We start from the raw sequence: 16,040 nt of genomic DNA, 5'->3' as shown, positions 1-16,040 counted from the left end.
TGGTAAATTTACTGCTGAAGAAAAAGCCCCTTTATAATGAAGCCATAATACATTTTGCGATATGGCATAGGCTACACTTAATCAGAGGTGTTTTTAGGATTTCCACACATGGGGAACATTTGTTAGCAGGATCAGATTTAGGGTGGATTTTTTAAAAACACATTTCATTCAATTCTACATCAGTTACATGATACAAGCCATACAGTGCCTTGCAAAAGTATTCATCCCCCTTGGCGTTTTTCCTATTTTGTTGCATTACAACCTGTAATTTAAATGGATTTGTATTTCATGTAATGGACATACACAAAATAGTCCAAATTGGTGAAGTGAAATATTTTTTTTTACTTCAGAAGTCACATTACCTTCAGAAGTCACATAATTAGTTTTTAAAAAGTCCACCTGTGTGCAATCTAAGTGTTACATGATCTGTCACATTTTTGCAAGCCACTGTAAATGGCTATTGTAGCTGGAAATGGCTGATTTTTAATGGAATATCTACAGTGGGGAAAAAAAGTATTTAGTCAGCCACCAATTGTGCAAGTTCTCCCACTTAAAAAGATGAGAGGCCTGTAATTTTCATCATAGGTACACGTCAACTATGACAGACAAAATGAGAATTTTTTTCTCCAGAAAATCACATTGTAGGATTTTTAATGAATTTATTTGCAAATTATGGTGGAAAATAAGTATTTGGTCAATAACAAAAGTTTCTCAATACTTTGTTATATACCCTTTGTTGGCAATGACACAGGTCAAACGTTTTCTGTAAGTCTTCACAAGGTTTTCACACACTGTTGCTGGTATTTTGGCCCATTCCTCCATGCAGATCTCCTCTAGAGCAGTGATGTTTTGGGGCTGTCGCTGGGCAACACGGACTTTCAACTCCCTCCAAAGATTTTCTATGGGGTTGAGATCTGGAGACTGGCTAGGCCACTCCAGGACCTTGAAATGCTTCTTACGAAGCCACTCCTTCGTTGCCCGGGCGGTGTGTTTGGGATCATTGTCATGCTGAAAGACCCAGCCACGTTTCATCTTCAATGCCCTTGCTGATGGAAGGAGGTTTTCACTCAAAATCTCACGATACATGGCCCCATTCATTCTTTCCTTTACACAGATCAGTCGTCCTGGTCCCTTTGCAGAAAAACAGCCCCAAATCATGATGTTTCCACCCCCATGCTTCACAGTAGGTATGGTGTTCTTTGGATGCAACTCAGCATTCTTTGTCCTCCAAACACGACGAGTTTAGTTTTTACGGGGTGAGATCTTGCGTGGAGCCCCAGATCAAGGGAGATTATCAGTGGTCTTGTATGTCTTCCATTTCTTAATAACTGCTCCCACAGTTGATTTCTTAAAACCAAGCTGCTTACCTATTGCAGATTCAGTCTTCCCAGCCTGGTGCAGGTCTACAATTTTGTTTCTGGTGTCCTTTGACAGCTATTTGGTCTTGGCCATAGTGGAGTTTGGAGTGTGACTGTTTGAGGTTGTGGACAGGTGTCTTTTATACTGATAAGTTCAAACAGGTGCCATTAATACAGGTAACGAGTGGAGGACAGAGGAGCCTCTTAAAGAAGAAGTTACAGGTCTGTGAGAGCCAGAAATCTTGCTTGTTTGTAGGTGACCAAATACGTATTTTCCACCATAATTTGCAAATAAATTTATTAAAAATCCTACAATGTGATTTTCTGGGAAAAAAAGTCTCCATTTGTCTTTCATAGTTGACGTGTACCTATGATGAAAATTACAGGCCTCTCTCATATTTTTAAGTGGGAGAACTTGCACAATTGGTGGCTGACTAAATACTTCTTTCCCCCACTGTACACACACTTGTTCTGAAAGGCCCCAGAGTTTGCAACACCAATAAGCAAAGGGCACCACCAAGCAAGCGGCACCATGAAGACCAAGGAGCTCTCCAAACAGGTCAGGGACTAAGTTGTGGAGAATTACAGATCAGGGTTGGGTTATAAAAAAATACCTGAAACTTTGAACATCCCACGGACCACCATTAAATCCATTATTAAAAAATGGAAAGAATATGGCACCACAACAAACCTGCCAAGAGAGGGCCGCCCACAAAAACTCACGGACCAGGCAAGGAGGGCATTAATCAGAGAGGGAACAAAGAGACCAAAAATCACCCTTAAGGAGCTGCAAAGCTCCACAGCGGAGATTGGAGTATCTGTCCATAGAACCACTTTAAGCCGTACACTCCACAGAGCTGGGCTTTAAGAAAGAGTGGCCAGAAAAAAGCCATTGCTTAAAGAAAAAAATAAGCAAACACATTTGGTGTTTGCCAAAAGGTATGTGGAAGACTCCCCAAACATATGGAAGAAGGTACTCTAGTCAGATGAGACTAACATTTTGCTTTTTGGCCATCAAGGAAAATACTATGTCTGGCGCAAATCCAACACCTCTCATCACCCAGAGAACACCATCCCCACAGTGAAGCATGGTGGTGGCAGCATCATGCTGTGGGGACGTTTTTCATTGGGACTGGGAAACTGGTCAGAATTGAAGGAATGATGGATGGCGCTAAATACAGGGAAATTCTTGAGGGAAACCTTTCAGTCTTCCAGAGATTTGAGACTGGGACGGAGGTTCACCTTCCAGCAGGACAATGACCCTAAGCATACTGCTAAAGCAAGACTTGAGTGGTTTAAGGGGAAACATTTAAATGTCTTGGAATGGCCTAGACAAAGCCCAGACCTCAATCCAATTGAGAATCTGTGGTATGACTTAAAGATTGCTGTACACCAGCGGAGCCCATTCAACTTGAAGGAGCTGGAGCAATTTTGCCTTGAAGAATGGGCAAAAATCCCAGTGGCTAGATATGCCAAGCTTATAGAGACATACCCCAAGAGACTTGCAGCTGTAATTTCTGCAAAAGGTAGCTCTACAAAGTATTGACTTTGGGGGGGGGTGAATAGTTATGCACGCTCAAGTTCTGTTTTTTTCTCTTATTTCTTGTTTGTTTCACAACAAAAAATATTTTGCATCTTCAAAGTGGTAGGCATGTTGTGTAAATCAAATGATACAAACTCCCCCAAAAAATCTATTTTAATTCCAGGTTGTAAGGCAACAAAATAGGAAAAATGCCAAGGGGGGTGAATACTTTCGCAAGCCACTGTAAGCTGAAACTTTTTTAATTATACACAAATTAACTAAATGAGTGGCTACAAACTGAGATCAACCTGGTCTTGAATTCAAACAAACTATAGCCCAGGCCAATGAAGCGACACACAGAAAACACCAGTCTCAACGTCAACAGTGAAGAGGGGACTCTGGGATGCTGACCTTCTAGGCAGAGTTGCAAAGAAAAAGCCATATCTCAGACTGGCCAATAAAAATAAAAGATTAAGATGGGCAGTCTGAGATATGGCTTTTTCTTTGCAACTCTGCCTAGAAGGTCAGCATCCCGGAGTCGCCTCTTCACTGTTGACGTTGAGACTGGTGTTTTGCGGGTACTATTTAATGAAGCTGCCAGTTGAGGACCTGTGAGGCACCTGTTTCTCAAACTAGACACTGTCCTCTTGCTCAGTTGTGCACCGGGGCCTCCCACTCCTCTTTCTATTCTGGTTAGAGCCCGTTTGCGCTGTTCTGTGAAGGAGTAGTACACAGCAATGTACGAGATCTTCAGTTTCTTGGCAATTTCTCGCATGGAATAGCCTTCATTTCTCAGAACAAGAATAGACTGATGAGTTTCAGAAGAAAGTTCTTTGCTTCTGGCCATTTTGCGCCTGTAATCGAACCCACAATTGCTGATGCTCCAGATACTCAACTAGTCTCAAGAAGGCCAGTTTTATTACTTATTTAAATCAGAACAACAGTTTTCAGCTGTGCTAAAATAATTGCAAAAGGGTTTTCTAATGATCAATTAGCCTTTTAAAATGATAAACTTGGATTAGCAAACACAACGTGCCATTGGAAAACAGGCATGATGGTTGCTGATAATGGGCCTCTGTACGCCTATGTAGATATTCCATAAAAAAATAAGCGGTTTCCAGCTACAATAGCCATTTACAACATTAACAATGTCTACACTGTATTTCTGATCAATTTGATGTTATTTTATATGGACAAAAAATGCTTTTCTTTCGAAAACAAGGACATTTGTAAGTGACCCCAAACTTTTGAAAGGTAGTGTATATATATTTTATACACACATATATATATATTATACATATGAACAGTTTACACAACAGCTCCCAGGTGACTTTTATACAGGTAACGAGCTGAGATTAGGAGCACACTCTTAAAGGGAGTGCACCTAATCTCAGCTTGTTACCTGTATAAAAGACACCTGTCCACAGAAGCAATCAATCAATCAGATTCCAAACTCTCCACCATGGCCAAGACCAACGAGCTCTCCAAGGATGTCAGGGACAAGATTGCAGACCTACACAAGGCTGGAATGGGCTACAAGACCATCGCCAAGCAGCTTGGTGAGAAGGTGACAACAGTTTGTGCGATTATTCGCAAATGGAAGAAACACAAAATAACTGTCAATCTCCCTCAGCCTGGGTCTCCATGCAAGATCTCACCTTGTGGAGTTGCAATGATCATGAGAACGGTGAGGAATCAGCCCAGAACTACACGGGAGGATCTTGTCAATGATCTCAAGGCAGCTGGGACCATAGTCACCAAGAAAACAATTGGTAACACACTACGCCGTGAAGAACTGAAATCCTGCAGCGCCCGCAAGGTCCCCCTGCTCAAGAAAGCACATATACAGGCCCGTCTGAAGTTTGCTAATGAACATCTGAATGATTCAGAGGAGAACTGGGTGAAAGTGTTGTGGTCAGATGACACCAAAATCAAGCTCTTTGGCATCAACTCAACTCGCCGTGTTTGGAGGAGGAGGAATGCTGCCTATGACCCCAAGAACACCATCCCCACTGTCAAACATGGAGGTGGAAACATTATGCTTTGGGGGTGTTTTTCTGCTAAGAGGACAGGACAACTTCACCGCATCAAAGGGACGATGGACGGGGCCATGTACCGTCAAATCTTGGGTGAGAACCTCCTTCCCTCAGCCAGGGCATTGAAAATGGGTCGTGGATGGGTATTCCAGCATGACAATGACCCAAAACACACGGCAAAGGCAACAAAGGAGTGGCTCAAGAAGAAGCACATTAAGGTCCTGGAGTGGCCTAGCCAGTCTCCAGACCTTAATCCCATAGAAAATCTGTGGAGGGAGCTGAAGGTTCGAGTTGCCAAACGTCAGCCTCGAAACCTTAATGACTTGGAGAAGATCTGCATAGAGGAGTGGGACAAAATCCCTCCTGAGATGTGTGTAAACCTGGTGGCCAACTTCAAGAAATGTCTGACCTCTGTGATTGCCAACAAGGGTTTTGCCACCAAGTACGAAGTCATGTTTTGCAGAGGGTTCAAATACTTATTTCCCTCATTAAAATGCAAATCACTTTAACATTTTTGACATGCGTTTTTCTGGATTTTTTTGTAGTTATTCTGTCTCTCACTGTTCAAATAAACCTACCATAAAAATTATAGACTGATCATGTCTTTGTCAGTGGGCAAACGTATAAAATCAGCAGGTGATCAAATACTTAATTCCCTCACTGTACATACATACATATATATATATATATATATATATATATATATATATATACACGCACACACACACACACACACACACACACACACACACAGTATCAGTCAAAAGTTTGGACACACTTACTCATTCAAGGGTTTTTATTTTTAAATGTTTTTACATTGTAGAATATTAATGAAAACATCAAAACTATGAATTAACACATATGGAATCATGTAGTAACCAAAAAAGTAAACCACATGCACTAGAAGACTCAAGGCTGTAATTGCTGCCAAATGTGCTTCAACAAAGTGCTGAGTTAAGGGTCTGAATACTTATGTAAATGTGATATTTAAGTTTTGTATTTTTAAAAAATTAGCAAATATTTCTAAAAGCCTGTTTTTGCTTTGTCATTATGGGGTATTGTGTGTAGATTGATGAGGGGGGAAAACAATTTAATCAATTTTAGAATAAGGCTGTAACCTAATAAAATGTGGAAAAAGTCAAGGGGTCTGAATACTTTCCGAAGGCACTGTATAATACATACAAGGGGCTTCAGCCCCGGTAAGCCCCTGCATTACTCCGGAGCTGCTTGAGAGAATGCTAATGTACAGTTAGACACATCAGTAGAGGTGCAATCTAATTAACTCGTTTCCCCCTGTGGACCTGATTCAGCCGACACTTGTGAGGGTGCATTGGAAGGGTTTGTCATTGATCCTTGTGGCTCCCCGTTGGCCCAAATGACCTTGATTCGTGGATATCATTCGCCTTTTAGGCAGGGACCATGGCAACTCCAGTTGCACAGGGACCCGGGGCAGGTCTAGCACCCACAGCCAGAGATTTGGAATCTGTGGGCTTGGCCCCTGAAATATCTAATCTGATGGCAAGGGGTTTACCTCTGAACGTTACTGCTACTTTACAGTCTGCAAGGGCACGCTCCAAGGGGTCTGAATACTTTCCGAAGGCACTGTATAATACATACAAGGGGCTTCAGCCCCGGTAAGCACCTGCATTACTCCAGAGCTGCTTGAGAGAATGCTAATGCACAGTTAGACACATCAGTAGAGGTGCAATCTCAGCAGCATAAAAGCTGATATAATTTCAACCACATAAAAGATGCATCAAAGCCAAACTGATATCTTATCAGAAACATGTTGGGTCATTTTCACAGCTTTCTAGTTCCTTACAACCAGTCAAACTGATGTCATTTGGAAATTTTGCACAGAAAAAATCGCCATTTTTTGGGGGTTATTGCATTTTCTTCCCGGTCTCTAAACGTCTTTGCTCCATTAAAGACGCAGAGATAACAGAGCAAACTTTACCAATGTCAACTAGATTAAAGCATTCATGTTTGACATTCTGGTGAGCAAGAGTTGATTTAGTCTTCTAGGACAACATATGACAGAAGAGAAGAAGCATGTATCTAATTATAGACAAGTTGACTAACAAATAGCCTACCAACATTTCTGAATTATAAGCAGAAACATATCTAAAACATATCTCTGTCAAAGAATCGTTGTGCAGTCTCTGACTGTAGCATTTTCTATATTAGCTGCGTACTTGAATAATAGTGAGAGAGAGACAGCAAATCACAATCTATGGATTTGTCCTTTCAGAGTGCCCACATGTTTGATTAGATTAGACTGCTAAAAATGTCTGGAGGGAGAGAGGAGGGGAGATGAGTGGAGGGAGGAAAGCATGCTAGACATTCTCTCAACAGGAACGTCTGAATCCAAAATAGGTGTAGCTTGGAGAAATGGAGTGTCATTGTTCCTCGTTAGTGACAGGGGTCCTAGGCTTCACCCCAATGGTAACCTGGATAAAATACAGCACAGAGCTGCTGAATGGCAAACTATACGTTTTCTTAGTCTGAGAAGTACAGTGGGGGAAAAAAAGTATTTAGTCAGCCACCAATTGTGCAAGTTCTCCCACTTAAAAAGATGAGAGAGGCCTGTAATTTTCATCATAGGTACACGTCAACTATGACAGACAAAATGAGATTTTTTTTCTCCAGAAAATCACATTGTAGGATTTTTAATGAATTTATTTGCTAATTATGGTGGAAAATAAGTATTTGGGCACCTACAAACAAGCAAGATTTCTGGCTCTTACAGACCTGTAACTTCTTCTTTAAGAGGCTCCTCTGTCCTCCACTTGTTACCTGTATTAATGGCACCTGTTTGAACTTGTTATCAGTATTAAAGACACCTGTCCACAACCTCAAACAGTCACACTCCAAACTCCACTATGGCCAAGACCAAAGAGCTGTCAAAGGACACCAGAAACAAAATTGTAGACCTGCACCAGGCTGGGAAGACTGAATCTGCAATCGGTAAGCAGCTTGGTTTGAAGAAATCAACTGTGGGAGCAATTATTAGGAAATGGAAGATTTACAAGACCACTGATAATCTCCCTCGATCTGGGGCTCCACGCAAGATCTCACCCCGTGTGGTCAAAATGATCACAAGAACGGTGAGCAAAAATCCCAGAACCACACAGGGGGACCTAGTGAATGACCTGCAGAGAGCTGGGACCAAAGTAACAAAGCCTACCATCAGTAACACACTACGCCGCCAGGGACTCAAATCCTGCAGTGCCAGACGTGTCCCCCTGCTAAAGCCAGTACATGTCCAGGCCCGTCTGAAGTTTGCTAGAGTGCATTTGGATGATCCAGAAGAGGATTGGGAGAATGTCATATGGTCAGATGAAACCAAAATAGAACTTTTTGGTAAAAACTAAACTCGTCGTGTTTAGAGGACAAAGAATGCTGAGTTGCATCCAAAGAACACCATACCTACTGTGAAGCATGGGGGTGGAAACATCATGCTTTGGGGCTGTTTTTCTGCAAAGGGATCAGGACGACTGATCCGTGTAAAGGAAAGAATGAATGGGGCCATGTATCGTGAGATTTTGAGTGAAAACCTCCTTCCATCAGCAAGGGCATTGAAGATGAAACGTGGCTGGGTCTTTCAGCATGACAATGATCCCAAACACACCGCCCGGGCAACGAAGGAGTGGCTTCGTAAGAAGCATTTCAAGGTCCTGGAGTGGCCTAGCCAGTCTCCAGATCTCAACCCCATAGAAAATCTTTGGAGGGAGTTGAAAGTCCGTGTTGCCCAGCGACAGCCCCAAAACATCACTGCTCTAGAGGAGATCTGCATGGAGGAATGGGCCAAAATACCAGCAACAGTGTGTGAAAACCTTGTGAAGACTTACAGAAAACGTTTGACCTGTGTCATTGCCAACAAAGGGTATATAACAAAGTATTGAGAAACTTTTGTTATTGACCAAATACTTATTTTCCACCATAATTTGCAAATAAAGTCATTAAAAATCCTACAATGTGATTTTCTGGGAAAAAAAATCTCATTTTGTCTGTCATAGTTGACGTGTACCTATGATGAAAATTACAGGCCTCTCATCTTTTTAAGTGGGAGAACTTGCACAATTGGTGGCTGACTAAATACTTTTTTCCCCCACTGTAGATATTCCATTAAAAATCAGCCATTTCCAGCTACAATAGCCATTTACAGTGGCTTGCAAAAATGTGACAGATCATGTAACACTTAGATTGCACACAGGTGGACTTTTTAAAAACTAATTATGTGACTTCTGAAGGTAATTGGTTGCACCAGATCGTAAGTAATTTTTTTTATTTCACTTCACCAATTTGGACTATTTTGTGTATGTCCATTACATGAAATACAAATCCATTTAAATTACAGGTTGTAATGCAACAAAATAGGAAAAACGCCAAGGGGGATGAATACTTTTGCAAGGCACTGTATGGCTTGTATCATGTAACTGATGTAGAATTGAATGAAATGTGTTTTTAAAAAATCCCCCCTAAATCTGATCCTGCTAACAAATGTTCACTATGTGTGGAAATCCTAAAAACACCTCTGATTAAGTGTAGCCTATGCCATATCGCAAAATGTATTATGGCTTCATTATAAAGGGGCTTTTTCTTCAGCAGTAAATTTACCACGCATCTTGGTGCACGGATTTGTTTACAGAAAATGATTGTGTGCCGGGAAGTGGGGTTAGGTAATTCCTGCCTTTTGCTGTCATATGCCAGAGCCGGATTAGCAAAACAGACAACCGGTTGGTCACCCCGGTCCGCTCAATGTACATGCACAATGCTCGTACCGGACACAGGGCATGTAACCGCTGCTCCTCAGAAACAAACAGACTTGTAGGTGAGGATCTTCAGATTCAGACTCCATGCATAATGCTCGTACCAAACACAGGGCATGTAACCTCCTACTGCTCCTCAGAAACAATAGATTTAGAAACCGGCCTGAGATGGCACACACCTTTTTAAAAACCGCACCGCCAGGCGATGAGCCCTTGGAGTGGCACTTTCAATTCCCACATCACACGCTGAAATAGCTATTTTATACACCTTCAAGGTGGACAATGAATGTCCCTGCTCGGAAAAGCCCCTTTTAGGAACATTAAAATGTCCACCAGAAAGCTCTGAAAATTCCTTTATTTTGACACCAAAGCTTGAACACCCGCCACTTATAACCATACAACCCTCTCATGGAGCGTGCCCTTGCAGACTGTAAAGTAGCAGTAACGTTCAGAGGTAAACCCCTTGCCATCAGATTAGATATTTCAGGGGCCAAGCCCACAGATTCCAAATCTCTGGCTGTGGGTGCTAGACCTGCCCCGGGTCCCTGTGCAACTGGAGTTGCCATGGTCCCTGCCTAAAAGGCGAATGATATCCACGAATCAAGGTCTTTTGGGCCAACGGGGAGCCACAAGGATCAACGACAAACCCTTCCAATGCACCCTCACAAGCGTCGGCGGAATCAGGTCCACAGGGGGAAACGAGTAAAGGAGGGTGCAAGGCCACTGGTGAGTGAAAGCATCCAGTTCCTTTAAAAAGTAGACAATGCGTGCTTTCTCGCGATGTGTAAAGATGCGTAGGCCCTGAAGAACATTTACCATATCTGGGAAACACTCCTGAGAGCGGGACCCCCCCTGGATAGCAGATCTGCACCCGTGTTGAGACCGCACCCCTCCCTGTCTGTTGATATACACCCCCACTGTCCCGTTGTCGGTCCTCGCCCGCACATGCTGGCCTGTCAACAACGGGAGAAAACACCTGAGCGCTATGTACACCGCCAACAGCTCCAGGTAATTGATGTTCAGCGCGCTCTGCAACACTGTCCACAACCTTCGCACAGCGCACTCCACCGAGCCAGAGGCCGTAGGCATGACGGGGACACCCAGAGTTACCGGTTTAGGTGATGCGATGCGTCCAAGCAAGTGTCAATCACCCTTCCGCTGGAAAGGTTGAATCAGCAACAGCTCGAGGGGAACCACAACTATCATAGAAGCCATCATCCCCAATAGGCGCAGGCACATGTGACCCAGACGAAATCGGGCCAAGCAAAGCCGGAAACCGACGTCCCTCTGCGGGGACAAGAACGCACGATCCTTGACTGAGTCTAACTCAAGACCCAGAAACGGAATATGCTGAGATGGAGTTAAATAGCTCTTCCCTTGATTCACTATGAAACCCAGAGACTGAACATGGGAAACCAGCATGGATGTGTGCAACACCACTTGCTCCATCGACTCTGTTTCCACCAGCCAATTGTCCAGGTAGTCCAATATCTTGAGCCCCAGACACTGCATAGGTGCCAAAACCACTTCCACAACTTGCGTGGCGAGACAGAAAGCCCGAAAGTGAGGACCAGAAACCTGTAGGCTGCAGCCTCGAAACGGAAACTCAGGAACTTTCTGTGACGGGAATATAGTGCCACATGAAAGTACATGTCCTTCAGGTCGATGGGGGTGAACCAATCGCCCGGGCGCACTGACTAACAACCAGATGTTCGTGAGCATTCTGAATTTGTAGACCCTGAGGTGCTTGTTTAGGGCATGCATGTCCAAAATGGGACGCAAAGTCCTGCCCCTTTTGGGAACCAGGAAATACTGGCTGTCCGTAGCAGGGAAGTGTGGCTGCCCCGAAGCCAAACCCTCCATCTCTGTCTCAGAAAAAAAACTGAACTGGCCGGAGACACCAAGTTATCATCCAAATGTGAGTCCTGTGTAACACCGAAGGAGACCGAGATATCAGCCAACTCTATATATTGCCATGCTGGGAGGATAGCTCCATGTGATCCAACCACAATCCCAGATCCACCCCCATATCCTGCAACTCAGACTCCACCGAGGTACAGGCACCCAGCGGAGGAAAGTCAACTTCAGTCCCACCAAGCCTTCTAAGGAAGGTTACACGCCTCGAGAACTTGTGCGCAGTTGGTGACAGTAGTCACACAAGCTGGTTCGATCCAGGGCAGCATGAGCATGCACCCAACCGGGACATACAAGACAACACTCGTGAGTATCATTCAAAGACATGGTGAAACCGCATGACTGTGGTCAAGGTCGTGAACTCGAACCCAGTTTAACAGCCTTTGTCGACTCGTTCATGGTAGTCATCTTACTTACAACCAGTTAGCGAGGCTAAACAGGCAGAATAATAAATAACAAATTGGTAGGGAACTTCACGAAATTAGTTACCAAACACACAATGTCCAGAAGGATGAGCATGCCCTCCTTAAGTGGGAGAGTTAAGTTGGATTAAAGCCTAATACATTTTGCGTTCCAATGTTGTTGTTTTTTTGAGTGAATGGTTCTGCACAGCTCGAGTTGAAGAGCAGATGAATTGAAGGAATGAGAGTTTATCTCCTGTTGAAGGCGGGGCTTCCGGTGAGACACAGTGTTCATTGGCCTTGTCAGACGTGATTCTAATGTTCAGTAGAGGGCGCTAGCTCGCAAACTCCCCATAGCTGTGTTGTACCGAGTTGACAGAGTGAAAGGGAACTGACTGGGCTCACACATTGGGGATGGTGATATAGAGCCCATGACATTTGGATTGTATGAGCTGGATATGTAATAATCAGAGGGGCAGACGCTCTAAGCCTGTGCTAAAGCTACGTGGTATAACCGTATGCTCTCAATAATGCACACCTGCTACTGCCAGCACAGTCTTGTTTGCTCTCTCGCTCCCGCCCTTCGGTAATTATTTACTTTGACTACATATCCATAACGCATTTATTACATATACATACAGTGGGGGAAAAAAGTATTTAGTCAGCCACCAATTGTGCAAGTGCTCCCACTTAAAAAGATGAGAGAGGCCTGTAATTTTCATCATAGGTACACGTCAACTATGACAGACAAATTGAGATTTTTTTTCTCCAGAAAATCACATTGGAGGATCTTTAATGAATTTATTTGCAAATGATGGTGGAAAATAAGTATTTGGTCACCTACAAACAAGCAAGATTTCTGGCTCTCACAGACCTGTAACTTCTTCTTTAAGAGGCTCCTCTGTCCTCCACTCGTTACCTGTATTAATGGCACCTGTTTGAACTTGTTATCAGTATAAAAGACACCTGTCCACAACCTCAAACAGTCACACTCCAAACTCCACTATGGCCATGACCAAAGAGCTGTCAAAGGACACCAGAAACAAAATTGTAGACCTGCACCAGGCTGGGAAGACTGAATCTGCAATAGGTAAGCAGCTTGGTTTGAAGAAATCAACTGTGGGAGCAATTATTAGGAAATGGAAGATTTACAAGACCACTGATAATCTCCCTTGATCTGGGGCTCCACGCAAGATCTCACCCCGTGGGGTCAAAATGATCACAAGAACGGTGAGCAAAAATCCCAGAACCACACAGGGGGACCTAGTGAATGACCTGCAGAGAGCTGGGACCAAAGTAACAAAGCCTACCATCAGTAACACACTACGCCGCCAGGGACTCAAATCCTGCAGTGCCAGACGTGTCCCCCTGCTAAAGCCAGTACATGTCCAGGCCCGTCTGAAGTTTGCTAGAGTGCATTTGGATGATCCAGAAGAGGATTGGGAGAATGTTATATGGTCAGATGAAACAAAAATAGAACTTTTTGGTAAAAACTCAACTCGTCGTGTTTAGAGGACAAAGAATGCTGAGTTGCATCCAAAGAACACCATACCTACTGTGAAGCATGGGGGTGGAAACATCATGCTTTGGGGCTGTTTTTCTGGAAAGGGACCAGGACGACTGATCCGTGTAAAGGAAAGAATGAATGGGGCCATGTATCGTGAGATTTTGAGTGAAAACCTCCTTCCATCAGCAAGGGCATTGAAGATGAAACGTGGCTGGGTCTTTCAGCATGACAATGATCCCAAACACACCGCCCGGGCAACGAAGGAGTGGCTTCGTAAGAAGCATTTCAAGGTCCTGGAGTGGCCTAGCCAGTCTCCAGATCTCAACCCCATAGAAAATCTTTGGAGGGAGTTGAAAGTCCGTGTTGCCCAGCAACAGCCCCAAAACATCACTGCTCTAGAGGAGATCTGCATGGAGGAATGGGCCAAAATACCAGCAACAGTGTGTGAAAACCTTGTGAAGACTTACAGAAAACGTTTGACCTGTGTCATTGACAACAAAGGGTATATAACAAAGTATTGAGAAACTTTTGTTATTCACCAAATACTTATTTTCTAACATAATTTGCAAATAAATTCATTCAAAATCCTACAATGTGATTTTCTGGATATTTTTTTCTCATTTTGTCTGTCATAGTTGACGTGTACCTATGATGAAAATTACAGGCCTCTCTCATCTTTTTAAGTGGGAGAACTTGCACAATTGGTGGCTGACTAAATACTTTTTTCCCCCACTGTATACATACCAACTATAAGCATTTCATGAACATGTTATAACAGGTCCCAACTGCATTATTAAAGGTTAATGAAATATATCCAGAGCATATCTATAGCACATTCATGTCATGCTATGCAAGAACTCATATTTATCTTACTATCTTAACTAGCCCCATTTCCCCCATGCACCATTGACCTCAGTGAGAAGAATAAAGTAAGTCACGGGCATTTACTGGTCGGTGGGGGAAATGGGGCACTATAGTACAGGCTATATATCAGCATAGGTTTGGCCTTTTGGCATATTCACTAACACTGGTATGACTGAAGCACACTTTTGAGAACAGCAATAATGATGACACTACGCTGTCATTGTAGTAATGCATCTATTAAGATACCTAAATGAGCTCTTGCATAGCATGACATAAATGTGCTATAGATAGATATATTTCATTAACCTTTTAATGATGCAGTTGGGACCTGTTATAACATCGTCATGAAATTGTGTAATGAATGCGTTATGGATATGTAGTCAAAGTAAATCGTTACCCTCTCTCTCTCTCTCCCTCCCCCCCATTTCTCTCTCATTCTCAACCCTTCTTGTTTCTGAATCTGAGGCCCCCTTGTTGTTGTGCAAATTTTTTCATGGACCTCATTTTAATAATGTCTTTCAAGTGTCAGTGGAGAAGAGCTTTTTATTTTATGTTGATTGCTTGTGCAACTTCAATCTCACTTCCTGTTAGCAGTTGTTTGAGTTGATTGTATTGTTGTTTTTTGCCCTCATGCTCTTGACCGTATTTCATGTGTGTGGTCCTTTGTCCTCACTGTGTTTTGTGTGTGTGGTCCTTGGTCGTGACTGTGTTTTGTGTGTGTGTGTGGTCCTTTGTCCTCACCATGTTTTGTGTGTTTGGTCCTTGGTCGTGACCATGCTTTGTGTATGTGGTCCTTTGTCCAGGACTCCTGCCGTGTTTTCTGTTTGCCCTTTGGTCCCCGTTCCTGACTGTGTTTTCTGGCTCTTCCCAGGAGGCTTCGCTGTGCCAGGAACTACATTCACATCCAGCTGTTTGTCACCTTCATGCTGAAGGCGATGGCTGTGTTCAACAAGGACGCCAAGCTGTTCGCCAGCGAGGACACGGACCACTGCACCCTCTCCACCGTAAGTCAACCACTGCACCCGCTCCACCATAAGTCAACCACTGCACCCTCTCCACTGTTCAGAACACAGAGCATGCGTTGAGAGGGAAATGGAATAGGTCCAGTTTGCTAGCTTTTCAACACGTGATGCTCTCTTTTATTTCCCCCTCTTTGTCTGTCTTCGCACTACTCTCACCTCTCTCTTTCTCACTCTTCCCTCTTCCTTCCCACCATGCACTTTCTCTGTGTCTCTGTCTCTTTCTTTCTTGCTCTCTCTCTCTCTCTCTCTCTCTCTCTCTCTCTGCCTCTCTATCTCTCTCTCTCTGCCTCTCTCTCTCTCTCTGCCTCTCTCTCTCTGCCTCTCTCTCTCTCTGCTCTCTCTGCCTCTCTCTCTCTCCTCTCTCTCCTCTCTCTCTCTCTCTCTCTCTCTGCCTCTCTCTCTCTCTCTCTCTCTGCCTCTCTCTCTCTCTCTCTCTCCTCTCTTCTCTCTCTCTCTCTCTCTCTCTCTCTCTCTCTCTCTCTCTCTCTCTCTCTCTCTCTCTCTCTCTCTCTCTCTCTCTCTCTCTCTCTCTCTCTCTCTCTCTCTCTCCCTCTGCCTCTCTCTGCCTCTCTCTGCCTCTCTCTCTCTCTCTCTCTCTCTCTCTCTCTCTCTCTCTCTCTCTCTCTCTCTCTCTCTCTCTGCCT

The 16,040-nt window shown here is 43.7% G+C and overlaps 1 protein-coding gene across 1 annotated transcript in view; it reads left to right on the top strand.

The window, feature by feature from the left end:
- The window catches only part of ghrhrl (growth hormone releasing hormone receptor, like), a gene marked incomplete at both ends in the record, with an annotated part of 59,755 nt that overhangs the window by 26,776 nt on the left and 16,939 nt on the right, over positions 1 to 16,040 (top strand). The window contains one exon of the mRNA XM_084163348.1: positions 15,246 to 15,378. Coding sequence (XP_084019474.1) covers positions 15,246 to 15,378 — 133 coding nt within the window. The remainder of the gene's footprint in view (positions 1 to 15,245; positions 15,379 to 16,040) is intronic.

The sequence above is a fragment of the Coregonus lavaretus genome (assembly GCF_964263955.1).
Source record: "Coregonus lavaretus genome assembly, chromosome: 6".
NCBI lineage: Eukaryota > Metazoa > Chordata > Actinopteri > Salmoniformes > Salmonidae > Coregonus > Coregonus lavaretus.
This window is presented reverse-complemented; position numbering and strand designations above follow the sequence as displayed.